Genomic DNA, 13,464 nt, shown 5'->3' with positions numbered 1-13,464 from the left:
CCACCCCTGTGGCTGTCCCGGGACAGCCTGCTCGCCTCAGGACCCCAGGGACCACTAGGCCGCTAGGAGGTTCAAAGTGAAGAGGGAGCTCTGCCTCTGCCCCCTGGAGCAGCGTCACCCTGATGTGATGAGCATCACCCGGCCGGTGAGCAGTTGGCACTTCTGCTGCCGAGGTGGAGGTTTGTAGGGACCCCATTCCCAGGCTGAGGCAAGGTGTCACTCTCTGTAGGCGTCCCTCTTCTGTCTCCTCTTTATGTTGATGCTTTGTGTGTGTGCAGGTGTGTGCGCGCAGGTAGGTGTGTGCAGGTAGGTGTGCAGGTGTGTGTGCAGGCATGTGTATGCAGGAGTGTGTGCAAGTGTATGTGCAGGCATGTGTGTGCAGGTGTGTGTGCAGGCCTCAGCAGGTCCTTAGGTGCTGCCCACCTTAGTCTTTTTTTTTTTTTTTTTTTTTTTTTTTTTTGAGGGGAGGGTCCTGGAACTCACTCTGTAGACCAGGCTGGCCTCAAACTCAGAAATCCGCCTGCCTCTGCCTCCCGAGTGCTGGGATTAAAGGTGTGTCAGGCTTTTTTTTTTTTTCCCACCTTAGTCTTTAAGGCAGAGTCTCTCGTGTTCTAGAGTTCACAGAGGAGATGAGGCTGGCTGGCAAGCGAGCCCCAGGATCTGCCTGTCTCTGCTTCCCCGGTGCTGGGGTTTGTGGAGCGTACACCACCCAGCTTCCCCGCATACCTCCTGAGGTCTAAACTCAGGGCCACAGACTTGCAATGCGGGTACTGTCCTGATGGAGCCATCTCTCCAGCCACTCTGCTTTTGTGCCTCATATACTATTTCTGGCCACACCAGGTCCTTGATGTTTTCTGTTGTCCCTCAGGCTGCTTTTGCCCCAGGACCTTTGCAACAGATGTGCGCACGACACAGACTCTTCCTTCATGTCTTCTGTGTTTGTTCTCAGATGCCACCCGGTTAGGCCTCTGGGACCATGCCTCTCGCTGTCTCCCCACCCCCACCCCCACCCCCTGTCCTGCTTCTCCACCTTGTCCCCAGTGTGAAGTGCTTGTTTTTTGCTTACTGGTCCTATGGGGGTTCGTGTAGAAGGAAGTGGTTCTGTCCACTTTTCTGTGTCCTCAGCACCTGAGGCAAAGTTAGGCTCACACAGGTCACTCACACAGGCATCTGTGATGAAATGAAAGGAATGCTTGCTTGTAGGAGCAGAAGGACAGTGGCTCCCAAGGGAGCTGAGAGTCTTATGAAACCTAGGAAGTGTTGCAAACTCAGCTATGAACTTGCCTGAGGCAGAGGCCAGGCTGACTCCAGCTGTCTTAGAGGAGGGCAGAGAGCTTGGGCAATACCCAAGAGCAGATGCGAGGCAGGGTGTGTGTGTGGGGGGGGGTAGGGGGGTGTCGCTCCCACCTGCTCCCAGTGACAGGGAAGAACATGAGGGTTGGGGGGAAGGGCCCCATAGCATGTACACTTTATATGTCAGGCTGCTCGAGAGAGACAAGGCAGATGGGTTTGTTTGTTTTTGTTTGAGACAGGGTTTCTCTGTGGACCAGGCTGGCCTTAACTCAAGAGATCCACCTGCCTCTACCTCCCAAGGGCTGAGATTTAAAGTGTGCACCAGTGTACCCAGTGGCAGGCTGCTGTTTTAAAACTGTAAGATTTATTGGTGCAACAACTGTTGAAAACACACTATGGGTCCTTAAAACTAAAAGAAGAAAAACAAAAACAAACAAGAGAGTCCACCTGGCCCAGCAATCTCATGTATGTGTACTCACCCTGAGAACTGAAAGTTGCCCGAAGCCACCGGCGCCCACCCCCTCCCATTCTGGAAGTACTTTTAAGATAGCCACAAGGGAGAAGCAGGCCAAGTGGCCAACATGGGTGGATGCAGATGAAACACAGCCTAGTCACATGGTGGATGCTTCTCAGCCAGCCATAACACAGGACGCACAGAACATCCTTGCTCATGTCAGTAATTTTGGCACTCAGGAGGAGGAGGAGGAGGCAGGAGGATCAGGAATTCAAATTTATCCCTGTCTAACATATTTTGAGGATACCTGGGCTACACAAGACCCCATCTCAGCTGGGTATTGTGTCATAGGCCTTTAATCCCAGCACTTGGGAGGCAGAGGCTGTAGATCTCTAAGTTTGAGGCTAGCCTGGTCTACAGAGAAAGTTCAGGGAGAGAAACCCTGTCTTAAAAAAACAAAACAAAACAAAACAAAAAAACAAACCAAAATGGGATGAGGGAGGGAGGGAGGGAGGAAGGGAGGGAGGCAGGCAGGCAGGCAGGCAGGCAGGCAGGCTAGCTGTTCTAACACCTACTGTGCATGATAAACCCCAATGACAACATCACAATGCTCAGTAAAATAGGCCAGGTGCAAAGCCAGCCGTGGAAGCACAGCCTTTAACCCCAGATCTCTGTGAGTCCAGGCCAGCCAAGGCTGCACAAAGGAGACACGTTGGCTTCCATGGGTCTGCAGGGTCAGAGCTAGGGAGTAGACTGTGGCTTCCAGAGGTCAAGGAAGAATGGGAGGCAGTGTTTAATGAGGCAGAGAAAGTTCTGGAGGTCAATGTGGGTGGTGACTGCATGAAGTGAATGTTCTCAAAACCCCCAAATTGCACACTTGAAAATGTAAAACATGGGGCTGGAGAGATGGCTCAGAGATTAACAGCACTGACTGCTCTTCCAGAGGTCCTGAGTTCAAATCCCAGCAACCACATGGTGGAGCACAACCATCTGTAATGGGTTCTGATGTCCTCTTCTGGTGTGTCTTAAAACAACTACAGTGTGCTCATATACATTCAATAAATATTTTTAAAATGTCAAAAATGGTACCCCCATATATATGTACCAACACATCTTCTCAGCCAAGGTATATAGGAAGGCATAACTTTCAGGGGAAATACAACCATTTGGTAAGAGTCCCTTTTTTGTAAAGAAGAGTCACCTTTTCTTTATGTTTCCACATATGACAATGACCTGTGTCCAGAACACTCGTTTGGCCATCAAAGCTGTGGTAAGACGGAAAGGCCCCCATATATGACAGACCCCCTGATTGTTGGGGCTGTGGTTCTCGTTGTCAGGATACACAGGTGGCCATGGGACCCTTTGACCCCTCTTGTCTGCTGCCTGCCTGCCGGGATTACTGGACCTACCCTGGCTCCCTCACCACCCCGCCACTTGCTGAGTCAGTCACCTGGATTGTGCAGAAGACGCCTGTTGAGGTGTCCCCGAGCCAGGTGAGCACTCCAGCTGTGTCACAGCCCCAAGAGAGGTCATTTTTACCTGCCTCTTCATTGAGGTGTCATGGTAGGGCATTGCTGGACTCCATTTTCTGGTCCACCCATGTTTGTGTTGTGGAGGTCTCAAGTCAAGTCCTGGCTGTCACTCTCTGGGTACCACTCGTCTTGTGCTTTGTGACAGGGTGTCTCATTGACCTGAAACTCACCCACGAGGCTAGGCTTGCTGACTACTAAGCACCAGGTTCCCCTGGCTCCGCCTCCCCAGTGCTGGGATTGCAAGAGTGCACCACCATGCATGCTAGGCTGGGATTGCAAGAGCGCACCACCATGCATGCTAGGCTGGGATTGCAAGAGCGCACCACCATGCATGCTAGGCTGGGATTGCAAGAGCGCACCACCATGCATGCTAGGCTGGGATTGCAAGAGCGCACCACCATGCATGCTAGGCTGGGATTGCAAGAGCGCACAACCATGCATGCTAGGCTGGGATTGCAAGAGCGCACCATCATGCATGCTAGCCTGGGATTGCAAGAGCGCACAACCATGCATGCTAGGCTAGGATTGCAAGAGCGCACCACCATGCATGCTAGGCTGGGATTGCAAGAGCGCACAACCATGCATGCTAGGCTGGGATTGCAAGAGCGCACCATCATGCATGCTAGGCTGGGATTGCAAGAGCGCACCACCATGCATGCTAAGCTAGGATTGCAAGAGCGCACCACCATGCATGCTAGGCTCAAACTCAAGCAGGATACCGACTGTGCCATGCCTCCCTGGCCCCGCTGGAGTATTTGAGGTGTTCCCGAACTGCTAGAAGGGTTTTCTGTTTGCATGAGAGTCACCGAGTGCAAGGCCCCATGATAATATTTTGAGGTACCATACGTCACGTATGAAGCGGCATACATCATGTGTGAAGCCAGCATACGTCATATTCCCTAAGGTCCAGGTGTGAACATTGTCCTGAGTTCAACAGCTCAGCCAGGCTGTGCCTGAGAAGGCCCATCTGTATAAGAACAAGTCTCGATGGGACCTTTCTGTTCCCCTCAGGGAAGGGTCGTTTTCTTTCTCAGGAAAAAAGAAAGTGGTTAATTGGCCCCGATGAGTTCCTGTCCATCTCATCACAGTTCATTGGGGGTGGGGTGTAAATGTATACATTAACAGAAAGATGTATATCATGGCACATACCCAGGGGATTCCTTCCCTACCTAGTGGCTCACTCAGTGGCTGGCAAGTAGGTGCTGGCTGTTGGCTGGGCCTCAGTTCCCTCTTGGTTCATTGGAACCACTGGGTTCCCCTCGTGTCTATGGGCTCTCCAAACCCAATGGAGTGGTGGCCACTGTGCCTTTAGTGATCCCTTGGACTTCGCGGAGTCACGGGTTCATTATACTGAGTTCTGTTGGTCAGTGTGGGAGGGGTCACCCGGCACGTGGATCTCTCTGTGCCTGTGTCAGCTCACCGCGGCTGTTCTCCGTTCCAGCTATCCACGTTCCGCACACTCTTGTTCTCCGGGCGAGGTGAGGAAGAGGATGTGATGGTGAACAACTACCGCCCGCTCCAGCCCCTCAGGGACCGCAAACTTCGCTCGTCCTTCCGGCTTGATCGGACCAAGATGAGGTCTTAATCTCAGGATGAAGTCTGTAAGGATAGGCAGAGCAGACCGGAAAGGGGGCCCGAGTTTCCAGGGTGCCACGTGGCACGACGAGCCGGGGCGGCAGTGGCGCACGCCTTTAATCCCAGCACATGGGAGGCAGAGGCAGGCAGATTTCTGAGTTCGAGGCCAGCCTGGTCTACAGAGTGAGTTCCAGGACAGCCAGGACTACACAGAGAAACCCTGTCCCGAAAAAAAAAAAAAAAAAAAGAAGAGGAGAGACCTGCTTTGTTGTTGTTGTTGTTGTTGTAAATAAGAGATATTCTTTAAAGAAACCCGAGCAGAGCTGAGGAACAGCTCAGCCCACAAAGTGCTGGCCTTGTGCCCCGAGGACCCGAGTTCGGATCCCCAGTATCTGTACGAAAAGCTAACGACAGTGCCGTGAGCACGTAAGCCTCAGTGACGGGCAACACGGGAAGCAGAGATGGGTGGAAGCCTGCAGGCCAGCCGGCTGGGGGCTGTGTTGTAAAATTCCAGACCTGGTGAGAGGTCCTGTCTCAGGCAAAATGTGGGAGGTGTCTGAGGACTGACTGACATGTGACATTGCCCTGTGACATCCACAGGCAAAAAATGCACATTTGCATCTATACATACAGGTGCCCCAAAATGCCCAAGTCATAGACACAGTGAGAAGGACAGAGACAGAGAAACTTAAGTTTATAGAGTACAACTCTGAGCAGAAGACCCAAGATAGGTACAAGGTGGCCTTCAAGACTGAGCAAACTGTGGAATGTGGTGGCTCATGCCTTTAATCCCAGTACTGGGGAGGCAGAAAGGATGGATCTCTGTGAGTTCAAGGTCAGCCTGTTTTACACAGTGAGTTCCAGGACAGCCAGGGCTATGTAATGAGACCCTATCCCAACACAACAAAAACAAAAATCCAAAAACAGAAACCGAACAAATAAAAAATAAATAAAACAAAAGCAAGCCTCCCCAACTGACTGTTTTGTCTGGCTCTCAGCTCCTGTTTTTTCCGCTCCGCACGTGGAAGTTGTCTGTGGCACACTGCTAGGGCCACCCAGTGTCCTCAGTAACACAGAGGGTGGGACCAACATCCTTTCTTCAGTGTCAAATTGGAGACCCCTGTAACACACCATGGAGAGCTGGGTGGCTTCGAGAGCCTGAAGCCCATTCTTAGGAAAGCCCAGGCAGGCTGTAGTCAAGGTGTGAGCAAGGCGGCTTCCTTCTGGAGGCCCTGGAGAGACTCACCGCCGTACAGCCCCAGGCTGGCCTGGAACTCAGCGTAGTCAAGGCTTGCCCTCCATACTGCTGGCTCTATGGCCACAAACTGACTTTTCTGTCCCCTCATTCCATACTTCCACAGTCACATCTCTTGTGGTCTGGCCCAACGGCCTCAGAAAGACCCCCTCATGGTTTTTACCTGGTGTCCCTACACGGTCCAGGATCAGTTCCCCATAACCATGGCCTTGATCCCCTGCAGAGTCCCCGAGGCTGGGTCACACATCCACGGGGTCAAAGGTTTAGACGTGGGTGTCCCTGAGGAACATCGCCACAGGCTCTGTATCTCTTGACCTCCAGGAAGGGATTCGGTATAAAGTGAGACGCCTTGAAAGGCGAGACATGCGCCCTGCCACACTGCTGCCAGACACCCCTCTGTTGGATGCCTTTTCTCTGGAAAAACGGCTGGCAGACTCAACTCTCAGGGCCTCAACTGCATCTCCGGATGCCCCACCTGGTAGTGGCACTATAGAGAGAGGAGTGTCCTTAGCAGGGTGTACAGCCTCACTCCACCACACTAGCCACCAGTGTGGCTGGGGACGCGGTGGTGCCTCCTCTACAAACATCACCGCTCTTGGCACCCTCACCCTGCTCCTTCAGGCTGGGTCTCCAGCTTCTTACCTTTTCCTGGGATCTCCACCCTCAGATGGCCCTGCAGCTGCCCCTCCCTTGGGCTCTGACAATGGCCTGTTACAGACCGCTCACCCTCCGTCACACTCTGGTCCTTATCCCTATTGTGTCGTCTTCTGACCTCTTGGCCCAGTGCATCCAATGTGCTCTGTGATCCTTTGGCTTCTGTTGTCTTTCGTCATCAGCCCCCTGGGATTCAGATTCCAAATGGAGTGAAGATGGACAGTACCCGAGGGTTGGGGTCCCTCCGTGTTTATTTCCTGGAGGAATGCGAGCTGCCTCCTGCCCGTGCACCTGCTCTGACCAGCACACAGCATTCAGCATCACAAAGCCAAGAGGAATGGCCGGCTCCGAGGCCTCCTTTGTACACTGGATCAGGACTACCTGGGGCTCCATCACCTCTGTTCCAGGTGACAACAGATGTTCTGTCACCTCAGCCATTTGGGGATTTTTTTTTTTAACTGTTTGCTTGCTTGGAAGAAGGGGGTGGGAAATCCCCATTCATGTGGTAGTTATTGCTTTTATGGCATTACCACTCTCCCTCAGGTGGAAACACGGCTCAACCACCTTATCGTATTATCTTCAAACGTTGCTTCCCCGCCAGGTAATGCAATGAAAAACAACACAGAAAAATAAGCAAGCGCTGGTCTGTCTTCCAAGGCACACTGTGTCTCGCTGGGGGGAAATAAAGAATAAATATGTACTCTGGTCCACAAATAGCAGGCTGAATCAAAGAGAGCCCGCGGAGTCCCCGGGTTTACCTTGGCAGAGTTTGGTCCTCTCCCAGCTCAGAGTTTCCTATGGTGTCAACAGCCTGCAGCTGCAGCGGGGCTAGGCAGTGTCCCGGAGCAGCTACAGAAAGCCACCCTGGGCTTCCCGATAGCTTCCTCCTAGAAGAGTGTAGAGGCTAGCGTGCAGCTGTGACCGTGGCAGTAGCTGGCCCAGGTGCAGCAAATGCCTGAAGGCCACTCTTGACTTCCAGGCATGCTGGGTGTCTTGGCTGCCAAGGCTGGCAACAGAGTATGAGAGGGTCAGGGGGCTCTGTCACTATAGACATGACACCAGAGGGCAAGTGATCATCTTGCCTGTGGTTGGAACTCAAAGTTCATTTTTTTTTTAAAAAAGATATATATATACACACACACACACACACACACACATATACATATATATGACTTCAGACGCACCAGAAGAGGGCATCAGATCCCATTACAGATGGTTGTGAGCCACCATGTGGTTTCTGGGAATTGAACTCAGGACCTCTGGAAGACCAGCCAGTGCTCTTAACCACTGAGCCATCTCTCCAGCCCCCAAAGTTCATTCTTGAGACTTGAAGAAACACAAGCATTCTCGAGTCTCTAGGAGAGGGACTTCAGTCTACACAAGCAAGTGCTGAGACAAGACAGGTCCCCACCCAAAGGCTCCCAACAGAAAGGTGTGTCTTCTGGCCATGTGTGATAGCACGCATCCCTAACTGTAGCTTGTGAGATGCTGGGACAGAGACTTGATAACCTGTCTGCTTTTTGTCTTTTTTGTAAAGAGTGGATACCCAGGTCCTATGCTTGTGTGTCCCAGACCTCTGAGACTCATGCAGCAAGGGGAAAGCAGTATTCACGAGAGGGAATTCCTGAATCTCAAATGCAGGCACAGAGCTGCTTCCACCAGGCCAGACCGTGTGGAAAACTTGATGGGAAAGGAGCTTGGGCCTCAGGTTCTTTGAGCAACAGGACTCTTCTGTGTGTGCCAGGAAATGGGATTGTGGCCCAGGTCTCAAGATTGGAGCCTGGGACAAGCCACAAAGGAGTCACATTAATCATTCATGATCATCCATTCTCATAGGGTCTCAGAGGCAGAGAAAGCAAGGTGGAGGCACTTACTGGGAGAGAGGGTCTTAGCCCCACGGCACCTCCATGCCATACTCAACAAGAACTCAGACAGGAGCCTGCAGCGACACTTTCCTCTGAGGGCAGGGATGTCTCTGTCGCCTAAAACATTTCCCTTTTGTTAGCTATTTTTAAAAAGCCATGTTAGCCTCGACACTGAAACTCTCAGGAAGAAGTCTGAGCCTGGACACATTGCTACAAAACTACAAACAAAAACTAGAAGGAAGGTCTTTGATATCAGCCCTCAAAGCAGCAGAGCAAAAAAACAAAGGCTCCTGCCTCCCTCGCAGCCCTGGTCTGCTCAGACGGCACACCATTGTCTTCAGAATATCTGGCCCAACTTTGAAAGTTCAAGGCTCTGTCCTTGGCTCTTGTGTTTGTTACTTTCTCTGTGTTTAAGAATGTGTGAGAACTCTTGCTGGGTCCCCATGAAGAGGCCACGTTTGGCCAATCTCCCAATACTGCCTCGTTGGGACAAAAGCCACAGTCTCGGCAGTGATGGCCGTCTCTGTACCCTACTCCCCAACCCCTGACCCTCGCCCATTCTGTGTTATCAGCCTCTATCAGCCCCAGAGCACAGGCAGCCATTCTGAGACCTGAGAAACCTCCCCCTTTCTGGATACTCAGTCCCCTCGAGTAGTGTCCTTGGGGAAGTCCCCGCGGCCTGGCTGTGTCCGTCTTCAGCTGTGCTCTGTGGTCAATGGCTACTGCACAGCTCAAGACTTTATCCCTCTGTTGACAGTGGGCTGTGGTGCCTGCCACCATAGCACATAACTTGACACTCAGAGGCCCCTTCAAGCTCCTACATCTCTCTTCCCAGAGCCACAGACACTGAGGGATGCCTGGTCTCTAAGCTGTTTGGCTTAGCTGTTGCCCTTCCTCTCACTGTTCTCACCAAATTTACTTCTCTGAATGGGGAAGTATCTGCGTGTGTGGTTGTGAGACAGACATGGTCCTTCAGCCTCTGTTCCAGAAGCTTCTTGTGGTACCGAGGCTTAAGCACCTGTTTCTCTCGGAGGGAGCCGGGTCCTCCGCTCTCTTGCAGACCAGCTGTGTGGTGTGTGATACCATGACTGCTGGCAAGAGCCACTCCTTCCTGTCCTTAACCTCTGCCTCTGCCATGCTCCCTACCCATCTCTGTGTTCAGGGAGACAGCGGGGAGCAGTCTGCTTCCACCTCAGGCCCCTCATTGATGGCCTGAGGAGCCTGTAAAGGAACAGGGCCTACATGTTTCACTCAAGCTTGAGACAGGGCCTCACACACCCACACCAGCCTAGAACACGTGATCCTCCTGCCTCAGCTTGCTGAGACTTGGGTTTGCAGGCGTGGACCACCAGGCAGATCGATCATGGCCTTCTTGGGTTCAGGGGCAGAGTCTGTGTCCACAGGAGGAGAGAGAGGCCAGCTGTGTTTCTAGGGCTGAGATTAATCTCGTCAGAATTTCCTGTCAGTCTGGGGATCTTTCTCAGTAGCACTCAAATGCTCCTGAATTTGGAAGTTCCCAAAACTCACGGTGGCTCACAACCCTCTGTAACGCCAGTTACAGGGGAACCCAATGCCCTCCTCTGTCCTCTGTGGGCACCAGGCACACACTGGGTACACAGATACACATGTAGTCAAAACACCCATCTACATAAAATAAATCTTTGAAAAATTAAGTATTTTAAGCAACAACAACAACAAACCGAGGCAGGGTTCATAAAAAATGGCTCAGCGGTTAAAGATGCTTGTAGCCAATCCGAATGGCCCGAGTTCAACCCTTGGTACTGATGTGATAGAGAGAGAGGCGCGACTGCACACACTTCCATCTGCAGAAACGCTCCGGTTACTGTGCCGCTGTTGTGTGGCTTTTCATGGGTAGATGCAAACAGACTTCTACTCATCCCCAGATAGCGCACTGACAGGCCCGGTTCCATGCAAGTCCAAGTTGGTGAGTGTGGTGGTTTGTATATGCTCAGCCCAGGGAGGGACTATTAGAAGGCGTAGCCTTGTTGGAGTAGGTGTGTCACTGTGGGTGTGGGCTTTAAAACCCTCATCCTAGCTGCCTGGAAATCAGTATTCTCCTAGAATGAAGATACAGAACTCTCAGCTCCTGCGCCATGCCTGCCTGGATGCTGCCATGCTCCTGCCTTGATGATAATGAACTGAATCTCTGAACCTGTAAGCCAGCCCCAATGAAATGTTGTCCTTATAAGAGTTGCCTTGGTCATGGTGTCTGTTCACAGCAGTAAAACCCTAACTAATACAGTGAGTGAGCTTACTGTACCCAGCTACTTACAGCAGCATAGGTGACCAGATAGCAGTGTCAACATAGCAGTATCTATACTAAGTCCCCTTACCTCCCCAGTCAACCTTCTACCTCCCTAATGCTCTGCCACACCCAGACACATGTACCTAGGGTGGGAGAGCACACCTGGGAAGTACCGGCCAGAGGGCCGAAGGGGGGCTCCGATGACCCGCCCCGCCCCTTTCTTCTATGAAGGACTGTACAAGGTACGCATTCTCGTTTCAAGATGGAGATAGGAAGACAGGCTCCCCAACATCCAATCAGTCCAACACCATTTTAAATAAATTACTGACCAGTTGAAGAGCTAACCACTAGGAACACACACCGGGAGCCCCAAGTCAGGAAATTTAAGATGAAACTGCTCCTCCATCCACCAGTAGATGGCGCCCCTGGAAAACATTTCAGTCTTAGCTGTTTGAAGAGGTGTTGGGGGGGGGGGGGGCACCAAACAGAGATAATACACACCAACGGTTGCTTTGCAGGAAAAAGTTTAAGGTCTTATCTAACGCTGTGATAAGCAGCAGCAGAATCACGAGCCAGGGGTCTCGGGGACATTCACTGGGTATTGTCACCAGAGCAGCTTCTGCCCAGGGCTCAGGTCCCCCTCTTGATCTCTTGTTCATTCTCTCTCTGAACTCCAGACCCAGAAGAGCCATTTGAACCTGCTGTGTTCCTCCACGACCACCGTCCTTGGCCTCTGGTAGTGGCTTTGACTTAACTATGGTTGTGATTTTATACCTCCTTGGACTATTGCTATCTCTGGTTCAAATCAAAGCTTTCCCACGGCTGCGATGCAGAACCCAGATTCCACTGGGAACAAGGACAGATTCCAAAAGAAGCAAGGGTTAGTTAGCCACCCACAGGTGAGAGGTAAGCAGGCTGCTTGCCTGGAGGTAGGAGGCCGTGAGGCTGCGCATACTGGGCAGGCAAGTTACACAACTGCAGAACTGGCTTCCTCGTTTACTATGAAGTGTTTCTAAGAGTTGCCACGTGTCCTATTAAGTTAGACGATGTACCTTGGAATCTTAGCGATGTCTCAGTGGGTTGGTGGTATGCTTTTAGCCCTCTGAAAGGACTATGTCAAGAATGAGAAGCAAGTTTCTCAATCTTCCCAAAGCCATCAGTTTAGGCAGTCTGTACTGTGGCATGGTTAATGTTGGTGTGACCTTTTAGCTCCATGGCTTCCCACTGCTCAGGCTACAGAGATACCAGCTTGTCATTGCTTGTGAATGGCTGACATACTGGGGGTTGGGGGAGGTAGCTCCAGTGACCCTTGGAGTCTTTGGCTGAACACCTCCCCGACATGGGCTTCCAAGGGGCAGCTCTGGCATTCTTGGCTGCAGCAGTAGATCCAAAGATGGGGAGAAGTTTGAATTTCTTCATTGGTCATGCCTCAGCAGTGGGGAAGGCTTGGCAGACTGGACAGTTTAGCAGAGCATACAGGGCTCTGTATCCTTACAAGTCTGAAGGTTCTTAAATTAAGCCCCCCCCCCCACCTTCCCTTCTGCTTGTCTGTGAGTTTTCCTGGGGACTCCTTTGGACAGAAAATGGAACAGCTGGTGAAAAGGAGGGGGTCTTGGGGCTCCTGGACTTATCTTGACCAATGAAATTTTCCAAGCGTACCATCAGCTCAAATTACACAGCCCATACCACGAGGGCTTGAACCCACTTCCTTGAGCTCACCGGTGGGCGTCACGAAGATGCCAGAGCTGATAATGGTGCCCACGATGATGGCACCAGGCCTGGGATGCTGAACCTTCCAGATGTGTGACCACATTATCTCAAAAACCCTCTTACCTAAGATTTCCTAAGAATGACAACCTAAAGCCCTTTCACCCTACAGTAGATTGGGTTGGTTCCCTTCTAAAACTTGCTTCTCCAGATTGGGTGTACCACTAATCGAGCTTTTGTCAAGACCCTCCTTGGGACCAGATGGATATCTAAGTCCAGGAGTAAGCTGGCTACCATTCTGGTCTATTCTTCCGTTTCCTCCAGAGCTGACGGATCATTTCGCCCTCAGACTCGTTTCCTCTGGACCAAGTTGGACTATAGGGGTGCCTCACCCCACAACCCACCCCCACTTATCCTAGATAAGATATTTATCCTTCATCTCCCAGACGCACAGGATATGCACACTGGAGGAAGCGGAGATAAACACCCGCGAGGCAGGGCCAGGATTCCGGGCAGGTGTTGGGACTATACACTGAGCCACCCCCCTTCCGGTGCTTTCTCCCTTGACAAGTCCTCTGCGCCGCCTGGGGCGGGAGAAGAAGCACGCCCTTACCAATCGGCCCTGACATCCTGCACAGGACTTGTGAGGAGGTGTGAGTCGACTCTCCACCCGCGTACAACATTCGGATCTTGTGAAACACGCCGCGATAAACCCATCAGTAGTCACGCCGCGTTAAACACATCAGTAGTCCTCAGTTTCAGGATCTTAACGCTCCACGTGCTCTAACAGACTTGGGGGCGGGGGCCCGCGAAGGAGGCGGGGTCGCGCGGGCTGAGGGGGCGGGGGCCTTTGCGAGCTGAAC

The 13,464-nt window shown here is 52.0% G+C and overlaps 1 protein-coding gene and 1 long non-coding RNA gene across 2 annotated transcripts in view; one reads left to right on the top strand and one right to left on the bottom strand.

The window, feature by feature from the left end:
* Positions 1–5,093, top strand: part of Car5a (carbonic anhydrase 5a, mitochondrial) — a 28,778-nt gene extending 23,685 nt beyond the window's left edge. Inside the window, exons 6-7 of the mRNA NM_007608.2 lie at positions 3,085–3,240; positions 4,721–5,093. Of these exons, the coding sequence (NP_031634.2) occupies positions 3,085–3,240; positions 4,721–4,864 (300 nt within the window). The 3' untranslated portion in view covers positions 4,865–5,093. The remainder of the gene's footprint in view (positions 1–3,084; positions 3,241–4,720) is intronic.
* Positions 4,347–13,395, bottom strand: BC048644 (cDNA sequence BC048644). Its single transcript, NR_167716.1, has 2 exons — positions 13,215–13,395; positions 4,347–4,878 (listed from the first exon to the last, which is right to left on the bottom strand). It is a non-coding gene; the product is annotated as a cDNA sequence BC048644 (long non-coding RNA).
* Positions 13,396–13,464: the final 69 nt, after the last annotated feature.

This window comes from Mus musculus, chromosome 8 (assembly GCF_000001635.26).
Source record: "Mus musculus strain C57BL/6J chromosome 8, GRCm38.p6 C57BL/6J".
NCBI lineage: Eukaryota > Metazoa > Chordata > Mammalia > Rodentia > Muridae > Mus > Mus musculus.
The sequence above is the reverse complement of the archived record's forward strand: the minus strand, read 5'-3'. Positions and strand labels throughout refer to the sequence as shown.